Source organism: Rana temporaria, chromosome 2, assembly GCF_905171775.1.
Source record: "Rana temporaria chromosome 2, aRanTem1.1, whole genome shotgun sequence".
In the NCBI taxonomy this organism is placed as follows: Eukaryota; Metazoa; Chordata; class Amphibia; order Anura; family Ranidae; genus Rana; species Rana temporaria.
In genome coordinates this window covers 369,544,985-369,563,900 of record NC_053490.1, presented here as the reverse complement: position 1 = coordinate 369,563,900, position 18,916 = coordinate 369,544,985, and the positions used below count along the sequence as shown (strand labels likewise).

The following is an 18,916-nucleotide window of genomic DNA, read 5'->3' as shown; positions in this document are numbered from 1 at the left end:
CGCCGATTCACGAACGTACGTACGCCTGTCGCAGTAAGCAACGCCGTTTACGTAAGACATACGCTGGCGTAAAGATAAAACACCTCTATAGGTGGCGCAGCCCATGCAAGGTATGGACGTCAGAACTGCCGTCGGCTTTTACGTAAGTCGTACGTGAATGGGGCTGGGCGTAAGTAAGGTTCACGTCGTATGCATTGAGCCGTCGTATCGTAGGGAGTATTTGCGACGTGATTCTGAGCATGCGCGCGTATGCACGGTACCAACGGCCCTTCATTTACATGGGGTCACGTTTAATTTACATGTAGTACGCCCACTACCTGCCAAATTTGAATTAGGCGGGCTTACGCCGGCCCATTTTCGCTACGCCGACGTAACTTATGGAGCAAGTGCTTTGTGAATACTGGCCTTGCCTCACTATGTTACGTCGGCGTAGTGCAAATGAGATGCGCTACGCCGGCCAAAAGATGCGCCCAGGTACGTGAATCTAGCCCTATGTATGCAAACTATTTGTCAAAATTCCCATGTAGCTAATTTTAGATATTCTTCAATAATTAGGGGTTACTGAAAAAGTACATGAGAACCAGTGAATAAGGATAAGGAATGCATGAAATTACACAGAAGACCAATTATGGACATACTGTTTTCTGCTGACATAAAGTATTATACCGGTATGAGAACACAGATCAAGTAAATCATGATGGAACAGGATTTTGTGGTTTGTATTTGTGTGTCTCAACATTAATAATTAGGGGAATCTTGCAAGCATGGTAGTTTTGGTTGACATATGAAAAAGAATCATACCATGAGACTCATTGACATGTGTCTTTATGATTAGAGATACCTTGGTTTCTTCCATCTGTACAATGGTGGCTTGGCATTCTCGAATACTGTCATTAATATAGTCTATATTCGCTGTTAAGGCTTCCAGTTCCTCTACTACATCCTGATGTGCCCGATCTTCTCCATTACCTGCCTCTGGGGGAATGGCTGTACGACTCAGCAAAGCCTCTTGCAGAAGTGAAAGCTCCTCACGTTTCTATTAGGAAAATTGTAGAGATAAGGATTCATCAAAACTGTGATGGTTGCAATTATATGTCTAGAAAGTCCACCAGGTGAATGACCTTGCAGGGATCTTTGTCCTAAAAATTCTGAAGCAGGCTACAAAACATGCTGAATCACATGGAATGTCTTCAGCACATTTAAAATAAATATACTTAGAAAACAATGGTTGTTTTTTTATCCCATGGAGATACAGTAGCAAACTCCAGCGTCGATCGGGTCTGCGGGTCCCGCGGCCACGGTCACTGAGCTTCAGACCGGGTCGCGGGCGCGCGCCCGAGACCCACGGCTGGGCACTTAAAGAGGATGTACAGGTACGTGCTTGTGCACGTTAACTTAAGACGTAAGACTTAAAGTAAATCTGTCATGGGAAAATTTACAAGGCTTGCATTGTTGACCTCTCTTTTTGAACATGTTAGTTACTGTCATGTGAGTGGGGTGTGTTTCCGCGCCAAAATGAATGAGTATATAAAAATTAATCACAAGGTGAAATAATATTAACTACTTATGTGCCAAGCAGCTCCTCTGTAACAAAATATATATAAATATTGTGCAATAGAATAAAAAAATGGGGAGGAGGACGCTAGTGTAAATAATACCTATTATTCAGGACACCCTCAGTGCGAGGATCCCTAAAGGTATGGGTGAGAAATTTATTTTCTAATTTAATTTATCTCACCCATACCTTTAGGGATCCTCGCACTGAGGGTGTCCTGAATAATAGGTATTATTTACACTAGCGCCCTCTTCCCCATTTTTAGTTACTGTCATGCTAATGTTTTGGAGTCAACACTCCCTGTGTTGCTAGTCTGGAACCCATTAGCAAAAAAGGCATTTGGATGCAGCCAGGCATCTAGGATTTAAAAGCAGGACAATAATAGCGGCACCAATGCTTCTCCAATGGCAGGAATATTTTAAGGAGCAGATAGATATCTCTAACTGGCTTTCATTTTTGCCGAATCCAGCAACAATTCAATATATTTTAAGGTTGTGAGAGAAGCTGCATTCTCAAGGATCAAAATGGTCAGAAAGGTTACAAAATCTTGTCCAAATGATGTTGTTTTCCCCAATGTTGATGACCCTGTTTCTTTCCTCAGTTGCCTGAGCACTCATGTGACTTAAGCACTTCTGTATATAGCAGGGGTCTCCAAACTTTCAAAACAGAGGGCTTACTGTGCTTCAGACTTTAGGGGGGCTGGGACCACGACCAGTGGCAATAAAGAATGTCCCAGCATCAGTGGGAGTAAACAATGTCCAATCTTTGGTATTAGGGGAATTATTAGTGCCCCATCGTTGGTGTCAGTGGGAGGAATAGTGCCCAATCATTGGTGTCAGTGGGAAGAATAGTGCCTAATCATTGGTGTCAGTGGGAGGAATAGTGTGCCATTATTGGTGTCAGTGGGAGGAGTCGTGCCCCATCATTCGTGTCAGTGGGAGGAATCGTGCCCCATCCTTCATGTCAGTGGGAGGAATAATGCCCCATCCTTCATGTCAGTGGGAGGAATAGTGCCCCATCCTTTGTGTCAGTGGGAGGAATCGTGCACCATCCTTCGTGTCAGTGGGAGGAATCGTGCCCCATCCTTCGTGTCAGTGGGAGGAATAGTGCCCCATCCTTCATGGCAGTGGGAGGAATAGTGCCCCATCCTTCGTGTCATAGGGAGGAACAGTGCCCCATCCTTCGTGTCAGTGGGAGGAATAGTGCCCCATCCTTCGTGTCAGTGGGAGGAACAGTGCCCCATCCTTTATGTCAGTGGGAGGAATAGTGCCCCATCCTTCGTGTCAGTGGGAGGAATAGTGCCCCATCACTGATGTCTGTGGTAGGAATAGTCCCCAATTGTTGATATCAGTGCAGGGATTATTGTAATATTGTTGGTGTCATAGTGCCATGTATCAGTGGCAGAAAAAGTGCCCCAAGACAAGCAAAGAGCTGCAGTTTGGATACCACTGGTTTAGGCTGGGTTCACACTACTACACTACTTTCATCCTACTTTGCTCTGCTACATTGGTCCTACATTTATCCTACATTGGTCCTACATCCATCCTACTTTCATGAACAGGATACTACTTTGGTCCGACTTCAATGATATTCAATGGGTTGAAGTAGGATCAATGTAGGACCAAAAGTAGTACAGGGAGCATTTTCAAAGTCGGACCGACTTGTGTAGGACCAGTTAAGACAGCTCTCATAGGGAAACATTGATTTTCACACGTCATGCTACATGAGGCTCCCAATGTAGGACCGTTTGTCGGACAAGTGTGAACCCAGCCTTAGGCTGGGTTCACACTACTACACTACTTTCATCCTACTTTGCTCTGCTACATTGGTCCTACATTTATCCTACATTGGTCCTACATCCATCCTACTTTCATGAACAGGATACTACTTTGGTCCGACTTCAATGATATTCAATGGGCCTGAAGTAGGATCAATGTAGGACCAAAAGTAGTACAGGGAGCATTTTCAAAGTCGGACCGACTTGTGTAGGACCAATGTAGGACACTACAAGACGCTCTCATAGGGAAACATTGAACACCGAGCAAAGTAGGATGAAAGTAGTGTAGTAGTGTGAACCCAGCCTTAGAGGAATAACTGGCCCAAGAGACATCATAAAGGTTGCTGGATTGTGTGTGCACATCAGACCATTTTCTTTAGTTTAGAATACACACCTTATAAAACTAAACTGAAATGACAACAATCTTTCTGAATACAGCATGAATCACAGCATGTCTGTTGTCTCTCCTGCTTGTAGGTTTTATCAACCATTTCCTATCCACAATCTGTAGATTAAAGTGTATCCTCAGTGCATCTGAGCACCACAAACCAAAAATGCTATTTAATAAATTTGTATTATTCAAAGCAAATTCATCCATCTGTGTCTCAATGCTTTATTTTGTTGAGAAATCCCTTTGAAAAACACCCCCTAGCATTTCTGGGCGTGACCATCTTGAGTAAGGGCAAATGATTCCTGTAGCCGGGGCTAGCTCTCCTACTTGGTTCCAATCAAGGTATTGCACACACCTGGAGCAGCAGATTCCTCTTCTTTTGATTTAACCCTTTTGGGCATGGAGTTCACCAGAGCTTAACAGTTTGTCACTGGAGTCCTCTTCCACACTTCCACGAGGACATCACGGAGCTGGTGGATGTTAGAGACCTTGCGCTCCTCCACCTTCCGTTTTGAAGATGCTCAATAGGGTTTAGGTCTGGAGACTTGCTTGGCCAGTCCATCACCTTTACCCTCAGCTTCTTTAACAAGGCAGTGGTCATCTTGGAGGTGTGTTTGGGGTCATTATCATGTTGGAATACTGCCCTGCGGCCCAGTCTCAGAAGGGAGGGGATAATGCTCTAATTCAGTATGTCACAGTACATGTTGGCATTCATGGTTCCCTCGATGAACTGTAGCTCCCCAGTGCCGGCAGGACTCATGCAGCCCCAGACCATGAGACTTCCATCACCATGCTTGACTGTAGGCAAGACACACTTGCCTTTGTACTCCTCACCTGGTTGCCACCACACACACTTGACACCATCTGAACCAAATAAGTTTATCTTGGTCTTATCAGAACACAGGTCATGGTTGCAGTAATCCATGTCCATAGTCTGCTTGTCTTCTGCAAACTGTTTGCAGGTTTTTTTGTGCATCATCTTTAGAAGAGGCTTCTTTCTGGGACGACAGCTATGCAGACCAATTTGATGCAGTGTATGATATGAGCACTGACAGACTGACCCTCCCACCCCTTCAACCTCTGCAGCAATGCTGGCAGCACTCATACATCTATTTCCCAATGACAACCTCTGGATATGACGCTGAGCACGTGCACTCAACTTCTTTGGTTGACCATGGCGAGGCCTGTTCTGAGTGTAACCTGTCCTGTTAAACCCCTGTATGGTCTTGGCCACCGTGCTGCAGCTCAATTATGGGGTCTTGCCAATCTTCTTATAGCCTAGGGTGTCTTTATGTAGAGCAACAATTCTTTTTTTCAGATCCTCCGAGAGTTCTTTGCCATGAGGTGCCATGTTGAACTTCCAGTGACCAGTATGAGTGAGAGCGATAACACCAAATTTAACACATCTGCTCCCCGTTCACACCTGAGATCTTGGAACACCAACGAGTCACATGACACCAGGAAAGGAAAATGCTAATTGGGCCCAATTTGGACATTTTCACTTAGGCCTGTACTCCCTTTTGTTGCCAGCGGTTTAGACATTAATGGCTGTGTGTTGAGTTATTTTGATGGGGCAGCAAATTTACACTGTTATAAAAGCTGTACACTCACTACTTTACATTGCAGCAAAGTATAATTTCTTCAGTGTTGTCACATGAAAAGTTATAATAAAATATTCACAAAAATGTGAGGGGTGTACTCATATTTGTGAGATACTGTAAGCGTCAATGACCCCTGAGAACAAAAGGGTTAAACAACAGAAATATAACAAAAAGAATCACTGTTCTAAAAAACAAAATGCACTTCTAAGCAGAAATGTGCTATTTTGAGAAATGTGCACAGTAAATTTGTATTACTGAACTTGAAAACATTCACTGCATAACAGAATTACATCTAAATTAAAAGATCTAATACTACCAAGAGACACTTTTAAATTGGTGATGGCTGTTGTTGACTATATTAACATTATACTGTGGCCTATGTTTTGAAATAACCTTAAGTAACTGTCTCTATGAGGCAGTTTTCACCACTTCTATAATTGTTGCTATCTCAATTGTTGATCCATTATCATGGGATTAGTTGCACCTGGCTTCAGTAATAAACTATTTTATGGAGAAAAAGCTTTTAAAACATTTGTACAAAATGATCAAATATTCATACTCACTCTCAGGAGCCTTTCCATGTCATTCTCCAGGTTGAGTAGCGTAAGCCTGTGTAAAACAACTTCATGAACCCTCCTTTCTAATGTCTGCCATTTTACGCGAGCACTTTTACTAAGAGGAGGGCCTGGGCGTCCAACTTTTCTCCTGTCAACAAATATAAGAGTGAGTAAGTGTGTTAGTGGTGATTAAAATGTATTTATGGTCAAAATGTAAAATCATATACACTTTATTTCAGTTATTTCTAACCTACTCATAATAATCTAAACAGTTTTGCAGTTTGTTAACTTACTTTGTGAAACTCACCAAACATTTACTTCCTTGAATTCTGTGACACATATTTACTATGCCATGAGAGTAGGCACTGGTGTGTCACACATTTCACAGAGCCTGTCTTCTGGAGCTATAAAAGTGTTAATAAGAGAAGTTTCATGAGGTGGGTCAGTACAGGAAACATTGGTTGCAGGCAGCAAAGTACCATGGGATATGCAGACTTTAGAAATCCAAAAATAAACAGCAGTGGAGAAGCTGAAAAGCATTAAGGGAATCCAGGAAATTGTGGCAAGAGATGGCAAACAGACAGACGGCACTTACACACAGAACAGGAAGTCTGCTTCGGGCGATTCAAAAGCAGTCCAGCTGAGGGGTGGGCAACATAGCAAACAACTGATAACAGGCCCAAGAAAACAACAGAGAACTGGAAAATATCTGCAGGACCTTACACCAGAAGCTGGTATCAGATAAGGACAAAACATCCACCTGGTAGAATGTGTGAATCAAAGGCTAAGTGGCAGCCTTTCAAATCTGGGAAACAGTTTTTTTATGCCAAAAAAGGCAAAGAAGTGCTCACAGATCTAGTAGATCTACAATTTGTTTCTGTTTTTTTCTTTATTTTTGAAGTATTGAATACTTTACAAAGAATACAAGGCATAATAGTTCATACAGTAAACCAGATAGACCGACACATTTAAAAGGAGCCACAAAAGCAAGTATAGATGCCAAAAAAAGGACACATCCATGGAAGGGTGAGGCAACCAGCTGTATGTGAGAAGGCCTTAAGGGCGTAAACCCAAGGTTATTGAACGAGCAGAATCTTGAAGCATACCTCAGTTTAGAATGAGTTAGTCTTTTATTGCATTGTACAACTGAACCAATCGGCTCATATAAAAAATCTCTAACGCCCCACTTGCTGAATGCGGCAAAGTCTCTCATTCCAAGATTTTGGAAACAGACTACAGTCCCTACATTACTCCAATGGCTGGTGGAGGTAGATAGTATCTACCATATGGAGGATCTTACCTACTTACTGAGGAACAATCCGATTTATTTCGGAAAATATGGTCCGGTTGGTTTACGTTCAAGTACACCTCAGCATATGCTGATTTAATGTCTCAAAGTGTGTAGAATCTGTAATTGTGTCTCGTAGGGTCTCACGTTTTAAGTCTTATATAGCCTCTCACTTGACATGCCATATTTACTAGTAGCTTGTGGGTTTGGTTGTCGTTTTTCTTTTGTATTTCCGATACAGGCTGGCAGACGGAGGTGGAGGGAACCCCCCCCCCCTTATCTTCCCTCTCTTACCCCGTATTCTTCTTTACCCCTTTTTCTTTTTTCTCTGGTATTTTTCGTTATTTATAATGATTATTAGTTAGCACGCTTCCCATGAGCGTGTCTGTTTCCATATGTCTGAAAGGCGTGTGTTGAGGATCAGCCGCCCATTCCACTCAGTCCGTCACAGAGCTGGGGGTGGTGGGATCCGGGGGCTCCCGGATCTGTAGCCATTCCCAGCTGATAGGCTTATTATTTGAGCGATATAACTATTTTGATGTGTGCATTTTTGTTATGATATGTGGTCATGCTGATCTTCTTGATTTATGTTTGCCAATTATTTTTTCTTCTCTAATAAAAATATATTGAACAAAAAAAAGAATGAGTTAGTCAAGGTATCTAAAAAAAGAAGGATAAAACATCATACCTATAAACAAAGAAAGGAAAAAAAGAAGGACTGGGAGGGGGTGGCTTAGGAAAACGTGGGGGGGGGGCACAGGAAGGAGGGAGAAGGGAAACCTGCGCCAATTGGGGTAGTTTGCAGAGTGCATGTTAACTGGAAACGGTGGAACATGAGCCTTGGGACCATAAACTTGCTAGAATGGTGGATCAAGAATCTGGGGCATCCCTCTGGGCTTCATCCAAGATGACAAATAGAGAATATTTCTTTCTGAAAGAAGCTATTGCAAGATAGTCCTCCAAAGCACATCCAGACAATAAAGGGAAATGTATTTTGAAGAACTGGAGCTTGATGGAGGGTCAGAAGAGCAAATGTCCTGGCTGAGGCAAAGACAGGAACTACCTTACCTTACACTGGGTAAGAAGGAAGCCCTGTGTCTTAACATCACCTTGTTCCTATGCAAGACCAAACAAAGTTCAGGACACTCCCCTCACAGAGGTGATGGATACAAAGAAAATCACCTTGTGGGTGTGAGAAGAAAGATAAATGTCCATTATGGGTTCAAATGGTGGTTTCAGATTCAGATCCCACAGAGTCACTGGGAAATAGAAAGAATATGGAAGATCCCTTGTACATAGATCCTAAACAAAAAGCAAAAGAATGGAAGGGCAGAAACCTGACCCTTGATACAGCCAAAGAGCCAAAAACGGGTCTAAACCCAGCTGTAGAAAGGAGAGGATACATCCCACGCTCCTGTGATAAAGGACCCCAGACTTACAACAAGTGAAGGATGGCTTCCGCCTCTAATAATAGACCTTGTGGAAAGTAAACCTACTAGCTTTAAAGCTGAAGTTAAATGTTCTTATATTTTGACATCCCTAGTTTCCCTTTAGTCACGTGAAATTTTTAATAAAACCTTTTATTTTCATTACATACTTTATTTTTACGCTCAGTGATGTCATCACTGGGTCTCTATGCTTTTTTATACAATGCAGGTAGATCATCACTGGTGGAGGACCAGTAGGCTGCTATGTGTAGCTTCCTGAAAATATAGAACATTTCTGCCTCAGTACACCTTTCAGGTGAGACTACTGGTTCCTTCCTGATGGTTTATGTACCTCACAGCCATGGCATTGTCCAACTGAATTCAGATCAGATGACCCTCCAAAAAGTTTGTCCAACGCCACTTCAAGATGTTTATCGGGAGATGAGAGTCCACCAATGACCAAGACTCCTGCACCGACAAGGTGCTCAGAACTCTGTGGGATCTGTTGGGAATATTCCAAAGGATGAAAGCAATCTGTGAATGAAGGAACTACAAGTCCTGTCTTTCACCTCAGCAGACAGTTCGTAGTCCTCAATCTACTGCGAGGGCGCTGATAAGCGCTCTCATAGTTCATTGACACTTCATCCAGCTTTCTAACAGAAAGCTTGTATAGAGGTATGGGCAAGAAAGCTGCAGTAAGTGTCTGCAGAAACCTGGACATTGCACCCAGGATCCACTGATCACACGTGCAATGGTTTACAGGCTCCTGTAGGAAAAAATAATAAATGCAATTTTTTTCTACAAAAATATGTGCATTCATTTTTTTTTTCCTAAAGGGTGAACTTGGCCTTTAACCTCCCTGGCGGTGTGGTTATTTCAGATTTTAGGTGCTGAAAGCGTTACCATTATTTTGCATGGAAATTTGGCGTTTTACATTGTAGGCCTGTAATTCTTAGGAGTAACTCACTTAAATCTGTCCAAACAAGAGTCTAGTGGGCATCCCGGGTATGAAAAAGTTTGAAAAACAAAATCATAAATTATAATATAATAAATAATTATAATAAATAATAATATACCGTATTTATCGGCGTATACCGCACACTTTTTCCCCCTTAAAATAAGGGGAAAATCATGGGTGCGTGATATACGCCGATACCCGCTTCCCGCGCTGTGTTTGAACGCCGCCGCCGACATATACCGAGCGCAGTACACTCGGATACACTCGGCTCCGCTCGCGGTCACGCCCTGTGCCGCCTCCTAGCCTTTATGCGAGAGGAGCCGAGTGTACTGCGCTCGGTATATGTCGGTGGCGGCGTTCAAACACAGCGCGGGAAGCGGGGATCGGCTCAGAAACAGCGCAGGAAGGACACCACCGAGGCCACAGACGGACGCCGGACCGGACAAGGGCGCCGATGGACGCCGGGCAAGACACCGACGAGGGGCATTGAAACTGTAAGTATTTTATTTTTTTCAGGAATTTCCCTTCCAGGTTGGGGGTGCGAGCTATACGCCGGGGCGCGCTATATGCCGATAAATACGGTAATTATAATAAAAATTATTCAATAATGTAATCAACTCAAAATCACAAAAATGTGCTCAGTTGCAGAATTGTCGCTGTCATTACTAGCTCTGGTGACCCTGGAATTTTCCCTCACTTCCTGTTTTGTTTATAGGACAGGAAATAACGGAAATCTCCCAAATGGGAACCAGATGGGGAAAAAAAAACTCTGCAAGAGTTCTAACCTTCCCTGCCTTTATCCTAAATATTCTTCATATTAACTAACTAAAGTCATACTGGGAAATGGATGGTCAGCACTCTGGTGCAGTTTGTCTAACCCTGTTACTATGCTTACAGTAGAGAGGAGCATGATATGTTCATTGGTGTGCTGCTACTTATTAATTATCCTAGCTGTTCTAGACTAAGTTGTATTTCTTAAATGCAGTGGAAAAAAGTGAGGTCACATTCTTGATTTTGTTGTCTGGAAGGCTGCCTGCACCACAAGACTGGAACAGAATTACAAATTATTTGGCAAGCAAAACAGCTATCATATGCAGTATGTATTTCAGCTGTGTATTTAGGTGTTTCGCCTAGAGATCAGATTTAATGCAACATATAAGGAGAGATTTACTAAAACTGGATCAGACAGAATCTGGAGCAGCTGTGCATCGAACAAGGTGCAGCTTCTCCCTTCACCTTGTTCAGTTACGTTTTTTGAAAAAGAAATCTAAAAGCTGATTGGTTGCCTTGCACAGCTGCTCCAGATTCTGCCTGCTCCAGTTTTAGTAAATTCCCTGCATAGTTTACCTCACAGGTCTGCTTCCATTCGTTACAGGCCCTGGTTCCACCACAGCTTTGCGGTTCCACTGTCGCACAATGCTGGACACAGAGCGTGACAACATGTCTGGCTCAGATGATGTAGTGCTTGTAGACAGTTCTGCCCCAGAATCTTGAAATGAGGACATTCGACTAGAGGATCGATCTTGGCCTGGTCTAGAGAGACGACGAAGGGCAGATACCTAGGAAAGTAAAAAAAAAAGCAAATTACTTCAAGAATTTTACATCTTGCCTGGATCACCAACTAAAACATTTTAGAGCAAAAGAAAAACAAAAAAAATGACTGAGATGTAATACTTGTTTAGTCATTTTGCATATTAGGCACAAATTTGATAATTCAATAAGGTAAAAATGCAGTAACTCATAGCAGACAATTTATTTTTTGGTACCATGAAATCTTATTGGTTTATCTAACTATGGCCTCGTACACACAACCGTTTTCCTCGACAGAATCCATCAAGAAACTTGGTGGCAGAGCTTTTTTGCAGAGGAAACCGGTCGTGTGTATGTTTTTCATAGAGAAAACTGTCGAGGAACTCGACGAGAAAAAAAGAGAACAAGTTCTCTTTTTCCTCGTTGGGAGTCTCAATTTCCTCGTCGTGTTCCTCGTCGTGCTGGTTTTCGACGAGAAACACGTTCGTGTGTATGCTTAGAAACCCGCGCATGCTCAGAATAACGTATGAGACGGGAGCGCACCTTCGGTAAAAGTAGCGTTTGTAATGGAGATAGCACATTTGTCACGCTGTAACAGTCTGAAAAGTGCAAATCGTCTCTTACCAAACTTTTACTTAACACGCAGTAACATGAGATTAGCAAAAGAAGCCCCAAGGGTTGTGCCAGTGGAATCGAACTTCCCCTGCCGTTGTACGTGTTGAACGTCACCGCGTTTGAGAGCGACGAGATTTGGTCTTGACAGTGTGTACACAAAGAAAGCTTGTCAAGTTTCTCGATAAGCCTAACAAGGAACTCGTCGAGGAAACGATGTTTCATTTAGGACGAGTTCCTCTGTCGTGTGTACGAGGCCTTAGAATAAATGTTGGGTGTAAGGTTATATGTTATAGGGTTAGGATAAATGGTTTTTGGTTTTCTTTTTTAGGCTTTTTTCCTTTATTTTTAACCTCTATCAAACACTGATCGAAATTCTGACAGTTGTACCGATCGACTTGTGTACAACCAGCCTATTGAGTTTTTCCCGATCAATCAGTGCCACCAGCAGCACTGATCAGTGTATTCTGACGATAGGGAAGTCTCCCTGCTGTCAAATTGCAAAAGTTCACAGTCTAATACAGTGTTTCTCAACTCCAGTCCTCGGGGCGCACCAACAGGTCATGTTTTCAGGATTTCCCTCAGATCAAACTGCTGTGGTAATTACTAAGGCAGTGAAACTGATCAAATCACCTGTGCACAATAATGGAAAGCCTGAAAACAAGACCTGTTGGTGCGCCCCGAGGACTGGAGTTGAGAAACACTGGTCTAATAGACTGCGATGCTGATTAGTGTACTTAGGTGGAAAAAGACTGCATAGAACTATACTGAAGCAGTTTATTACTGACCTCCTGAGTTTTACGTCTTAAGACTATTTCCTGCTGCCTTTTCTGTGATTCCAGAGCTCTAATCTGAAGCTGGAGACAAAAAAAAAAGTTAACACATATTTAGACATCACTTATATTGAATAATTGTATTTCACTTATGTCACCCCCATGCTCCTATCACCTCTTGCCTACGCTGCTCCTTTTTAAGCTGTGCAATCTCTCGATTCCTCTTGGAATCCACCAGTTTTCTTCGCTGCTGCTCCTCACGCATCTGTTTTACTAGTACTGCCTGAAAGAACAATAGGGCACAATTTTACTGACATTACTTCATTCTTTCTACAAGTTGGTGGCTACACTGGCTACAAAAACAATACAGAATAACAGAAATACTTTTGACTTAATCAAAACCAGACCGGATAAAACAATCTAAGGTATATAGTATAAAAATAACAGCAGGGGTCAAGTCCTGGGGAAAAAAGTGTGGGAACTCCCACCCAAGATCCACTCCCCCACCAAAAAAAAAAAAATAATACGCTCATATGCATAATTACTAAACTGCATGTTTTTTTATTTTTTTTTGATCCACTGTACCTTAGTAATCCTTTATGTTACTGGATTCATTCCTGTATATGGATTCATCGGGTAGTGTGCGGGTATTTCGTCAATTCCTCGATGTCTCCTGGGAGCTTTTGTCATTGTTCCCAGGAGACATTATGGAGGTCTGCCGCGAGTTATCGCGGGATTTAGAAAGAACTTGCCCCGACAGTGACTCGAGCTGGGCATCGCCGCTTAGTGAAGGATTGGCTCGGGCGGCTTGGCTGCTCTCGGCTGCTCTAGTCCTGCAAAGGGAACTGAGTTCCTGCTGTGAAAAAAGTACAGGAACTCCGTTCCCACGCGTTCCCGCAGGACTTGAGCCCTGCATAACAGCTAGGTTTAACATGTCTCAAACATAAATCAGCGAGCATTTAACATAAACACTTTCTTCTTTTGTCTCACCTTGGCTTTTTTCATATCATTGAGCTCTCCCTGTAGCTTACGTAATTCACGCTCATACCGTGATTGGTTCTTGAGAAGTCGTGCATGTTCTCTCTGAGCCAATTGTAGTTTTTGCAGGTCCCTGTTCATCTCCCGCAATCGCTTCTCATAATCAGCTCGGATCTTATTAGCTTTCTCTTCTGTATAACATTCCATAGTGCCTGCGGAGTCAATGACTTTGATATTTACTAGGTATACAACAAATATGGACTTGTGTCTAGTAAAAGTGAAATGACAGTGAACGTATAGGATTGCTGTATGGTAAGGTAAAATGAAAAATTGAAAAGATTTTAATACAGACTATCAAGGGAAAGATTGAAAGTATTTGAAAACACCCCATACTAAGTTCTCGTAACACGCGGTCCCTCTCCAGCTGTGTGTCACGAATGCGGTTCTGCAGCTGCTGAAGCTTTTCCTCATACTGAAGTTTCAGAGTCTGCAGCCGACGCTGACTCTGTTCCAGCTCTTCAATGAGGCGCTGTTTAATCTCAATTTCACAGGTTAGGTCTGCCAGATCTCCTCCAAGAGTTCCTGGAAGATTGAGTTTTAGAGAGGGTTTAGTGGCTTCATGATCAGGAGTGGAACTAGGCATGCAAACAGGGAGCAGTGAGAGATGCGAGTGTACGAGTTTATTTTATGCACCGTGTTTTAATCAATAACTTTCTAAGATTATACTAAACTATTTGAATATACCTTTTTTATTTCATTGTGGTCATGGCTTACATCACGTTTGGTGGAAGCATGTGGGGGAAAATCCACAAGGTATGTGGAGGGCATGAGCAGTCCTTATAAGTGTTCATTCGTTCCATATGTCAAATTGGGAGCATCGCCTGTATCCTTGTAGCCACTGCATCCCAACTGACATGAATAAGACTTCAGGGATGCACGGACAACTTGTGTACCCCTGTGTGGCAAACGTGGCCCTTGCATGTATGGATGCTTAAGTACATCCATGTGAATGAGGCCTAATGGTTGCCTTTGATTATCTGAATAAGGTCCAAGAACTTTATTGTGATATATTCGTTTATGCTATGTTTTCTCACCTTTATCCTCAGGTTCAGAGTCAGACCCAGCATCGCTTTCTCCACTTTCCTCACTCTCTTCCTCCTCCTCCTCCTCCTCCTCCTCCTCCTCTTCACACTCACTCTCTTCTTGTTCATCTTCCTAAGATAATGGAGAACAGATATAATATTATTACTACTACAAATAACAATAACACTAGCAACAAAATAACAGCAGCATTGTGGCCATGGTAAAACCTTTGCAGAGTATTATTGCATGCATCTTATTGTGCATTCTATCATGTGTTAATGTATGCTTCAGTAAAGAAGCCCATTTAATTTTGAATGAGCTGCTGATGCACCACAATGGACCCTTTAGCACAACTGCACATCACAATGGAAAAATAGTTCACAAAGGTAGGTAGGTCCGTTGGGATGCTTTAAGGTGCTGTTAAAAATTAATAGCACCACGCCACACCACACCACACTGTGGCTTGTGTGATACTGTTAGGCCCCTTTCACACTGGGGCGTTTTTCAAGCGTTATTGGAGCGTTATTGGAGCGTTTTTCATGCATTATTGGAGCGTTATTCAACCGTTATTCGAGCGAAGCCTCATTTGCAATCTCAATGTGAAATGCTTTCAGAGCCCTTTTACACTGCCAGCGCCCGAAATGTTTTAGGGTGTTTTTGCAGTGCCTCAGTGTGAAAGGGTAAGGCGTTTTTACAGCGATTTTCAATTCATTTCAATGGAGGGGGGCATTTTTGGAGCTTTTTTTTTTCAGCGCTCAAAAACTGCTCCAAAGATGCCACTTGCAGGACTCAGTGTGAAAGGGTCCATTGAGATGCATGGAGAGCGTTTTATGAGCGTTTTAATAGCGCCATTTTCTAACGCTAAAATGCTGTAAAAACGCTTCAGTGTGAAAGGGGTCTGAATGTGTATTGCGGATGCGCAGTAAAACATATATATTTTTCTGAGCGTTTCAACAACATAAAGGTGTTAATAAAACCTAATCTTTATAATAATAAGGTAATGTCTTATTTTTTTCAAATTCTTTTTTTTAGATTTTGTAACTGAGACAAATGAGTCAGGGGAAATAGCAGAGGGGAAGAATAAGGGGAGGGAAGGAAAAAAATGGGGGAAGGAGGTGGAAGGAAAAGTAGTGGTAGGGAACGGTTCATTCTTGGTTCTCCTGTTTAGTTGTTGTAAAGAGCTTGATGATATTTCACAGAAGAGGTAAAATCTACCCAATAAACCCAGATTTTTAAGATTGTTCTTCCTTACAGGCTACTATAAGTTCATCCATAGTTTTAATCTGATGGACTTTGGTCAACAACAGATAGAGGGGTAGTTAGGCACCATCATAAGGGAATACAAGCCTTACCCAGATTGATCAGATGGATTGTATTGGAGTTAAGTGAAGAAGGAAAGCCCCTGGGTTCTCAGCGCATTTGATATCAATAAGTTTAAATGTTAGTAAAATAGTTTGTTTACAGAAAGATTTTAATACTGGGCATTCCCAGAATATGTATATTAGGGTACTATGATACATCCCCAACAGAGGGGTGAGAATTGAAGATATATTCTATTAAGAGTAGAAGGACTCTGTAACACCTGGAGAAGCTGGAATGGAACACCACACTCCATATCCAACTTTTAGAGCATATTATATTGGATCTTTGAATAATACCAAGTTGATTGGAATGTTGTAACAGCTTGTTCAGAAAATTTTGATAATTCACTTAGGGTGACTATGTGTCTGGAGGTGAAATGTATGGGTGCAAATCCAAGACTAGGAGCAAATCCCCATTAAACATAATTCAACTGTTAAAAGGATATTGCATTAACCTTAAAACTAAGACAAGAAATCTGAGCACTGCCCCTCCTGTACCAGGCCTCTCTGGTTATATGTAGTAGGCAGTGAACTATGACCTTTTTATAAACATTTAACAAAATAGCTGTGCTCAGAATACAACCAGGATAGAGCATATTGGGCTATTCCACAGGTGCAGAAAATCTTAGAAGGGACTGTTTAAGCCAAGCAGTCAGCAATCAGTCTTGAAGGGAGTAAAGGTAAATTGGCAGTTCTTTGGCCATGGAAGGGGGGTGTCTGGAGTCATTTGTCTCTGGAAAGCGAGCTGATGATTGGTACCTGCACAACCTCTTCTGTTATCAGAGCTGAGCTGGGTGTTACCTGAACTTGTCTTATGGAAAGTTTCAGAGAGGAATGGAGATCAGCTCCTTAGGTAAGTCAAAGAAAGCAGGAGTGCTCACTGACAAGCATAGATTTTGGGCCCTGCAGATGGTACATTTAATTTGTCATACTATCATAGTGATGGGTATGCCAGGAACATATTGGCAGGTGAAAAAAAGTGAGTATCTCTGATGGGATGTGGAGATCTTGGGTGCACCGGCTTTTAAATCACAAACTACTATGTAGAGACGAGCAGTAGCTTATACTGTCATAGGGGGGGGGGGGGGTGGAGAGCTCACAGTATATAGAGAGAGCAGGAAAAACAGCAGGCATATTGCAAGGCCCCGTACACACGTCCGAGAAACTCGACGGGCAAAACAAACATCGTTTTGCTCGTCGAGTTCCTTGTGAAGCCGCCGAGGATCTCGGCGAGCCAAGTTTCCCCATTGACTAACGAGGAAATAGAGAACATGTTCTCTATTTGGCTCGACGAGTTCCTCGTCGGTTTCCTCGGCCAAAAGTGTACACACGACCAGGTTTCTCAGCAGAATACGGCTTCGATCGAGTTTCTGGCTGAATTCTGCCGAGAAACTCGGTCGTGTGTACGGGGCCTTACAGTTCTCACGTCATGGAGTCACACTGAATGAGGCCAATCTGAAAGGATTCCATCTAATGTACCAAGGTCTGGGTGCCTGTGAGATCCAGCCAGTCTGGAATGGGAATCGGCTTCACCTCAAGGAAATCAAACAGGTCCAATAACTGATACAGAGAGTGCAGTATGAAGCAGTCGTTGATTCTTCTGATGTGGACCTGTACAGGATGTTCCCTTGTATAGGAAGATCCACAGGACTCAATGCAGTCGAATAAGAGCTTGAACAGATCGTGCATCTGGAGTGTTTGCCCGAAAAGGTCCAATATCTCTTCCTCTAAAGCTAAAACAACAGAGTCAAGATGTGTGATCTACTGTCATATTGCTTTCTATTCCCTCTGTAGGGCTCCTTCAATGAAAATGAATGTCATTTTAATTTGAGAGGGAGTACAAGATGTCTTGGAACTCCTTGCTTACTGGCTGTAAGGTGGAAGAGCCTGAGGCAGATGAGTCGGCAGGCAAAAGAGGTTAGTAAAGCAGTCTAAAATGCTGCTAGGTGGCGATTCATGAGTAATTAAGGTTGGCTGGTTAGCTGCTGGTGTTTCTGATTTAAGCATTCTATGGCCTGGGTAGCAGTGTGTGCTTTCGTCAATGTAAAATAGTGGTGAACAAGTGACACAACGGCCTGTCTTTGATTCCTCATGGTCCCAAGTTGCTTGGACATCTTAGATATGTAAAGTAAGGCTGCTATATTTGTTACATTCAGCTGTAAGATCTTATACACACCATCACTTTATGTGATGAAAAAAAACGACATTTTCTGTGAAGTAAAAAACAACGTTTTTGAAACTTCAATTTTCAAAGACGAAGTTGCCTACACACCATCGTTTTCTCACAATGTTCTAGCAAAGCGAGGTTACGTTCTCACCACTTTTTCCATTGAAGCTCGCTTCATAACTAGCTTCTGGGCATGCGCAGGTGTAAAAACGTCTTTTTAAATGAAGTTTTTTGCTACACACGGTCAATTTCTGTGAAGTAAAAAACGACGTTTTGAAAAACGACACATAAAATTGAAGCATGCTTCAATTTTTTTTGGTCGTTTTTTACAAGACATAAAACGATGTTTTCCCCCACACACGGTCAATTAAAGTGACGTTTTTAAAAACGTTGTTTTTTTTCATCACATAAAGTGATGGTGTGTACGGGGCATTAGGAGACAGAGCTCTTGAAATGTACGTTCCTACAGCTCCTTTGCTAGGCCACACATATGCTGCACTACATTTTTGCTAATAACTAACTAGTATTTGGTAATTTCAGTTAGACAGTTTGTTAATAACCGGTACCATCTGCTATGAAGCATTTTAGACCAAGATCTGGCGGTCTGTAGACAAGTAATTGTGCTATTTTGTTAAAGCCCAACTCTCGGAATAGTTCCCCCCGCACTGCAGGCAGTATATGCTCATTATATCTAGGGGCAGAGGAAAAAGGAGAAATACCAATTGCCTTCCTCCAGCAGCGCGACTGCTCTCCCACAGCTGCCCCAGTAAGTTTAGACTGGTTGCGGTTGCACTCAAGCCTCCTTGATGTACAATACAGGGGGCTAGGTTCATGTAGCATTTACGGCGGCGTATCTCC

General features: G+C 42.5%; 1 protein-coding gene across 13 annotated transcripts in view; it reads right to left on the bottom strand.

The window, feature by feature from the left end:
- KIF21B (kinesin family member 21B) overlaps nucleotides 1-18,916 on the bottom strand; it is a 162,731-nt gene that overhangs the window by 42,783 nt on the left and 101,032 nt on the right. For all 13 annotated transcript variants that reach the window (XR_005747053.1, XM_040337745.1, XM_040337748.1 and 10 more), the window contains exons 13-20: nucleotides 14,542-14,662; nucleotides 13,841-14,029; nucleotides 13,460-13,659; nucleotides 12,645-12,752; nucleotides 12,485-12,553; nucleotides 10,902-11,113; nucleotides 5,888-6,029; nucleotides 842-1,036 (exon numbers count right to left, since the gene is read on the bottom strand). Coding sequence is in view for 12 of the 13 variants with exons in the window: in XM_040337745.1 (XP_040193679.1) it covers nucleotides 842-1,036; nucleotides 5,888-6,029; nucleotides 10,902-11,113; nucleotides 12,485-12,553; nucleotides 12,645-12,752; nucleotides 13,460-13,659; nucleotides 13,841-14,029; nucleotides 14,542-14,662 (1,236 nt within the window). In the remaining variant the exon portion in view is untranslated. The remainder of the gene's footprint in view (nucleotides 1-841; nucleotides 1,037-5,887; nucleotides 6,030-10,901; nucleotides 11,114-12,484; nucleotides 12,554-12,644; nucleotides 12,753-13,459; nucleotides 13,660-13,840; nucleotides 14,030-14,541; nucleotides 14,663-18,916) is intronic.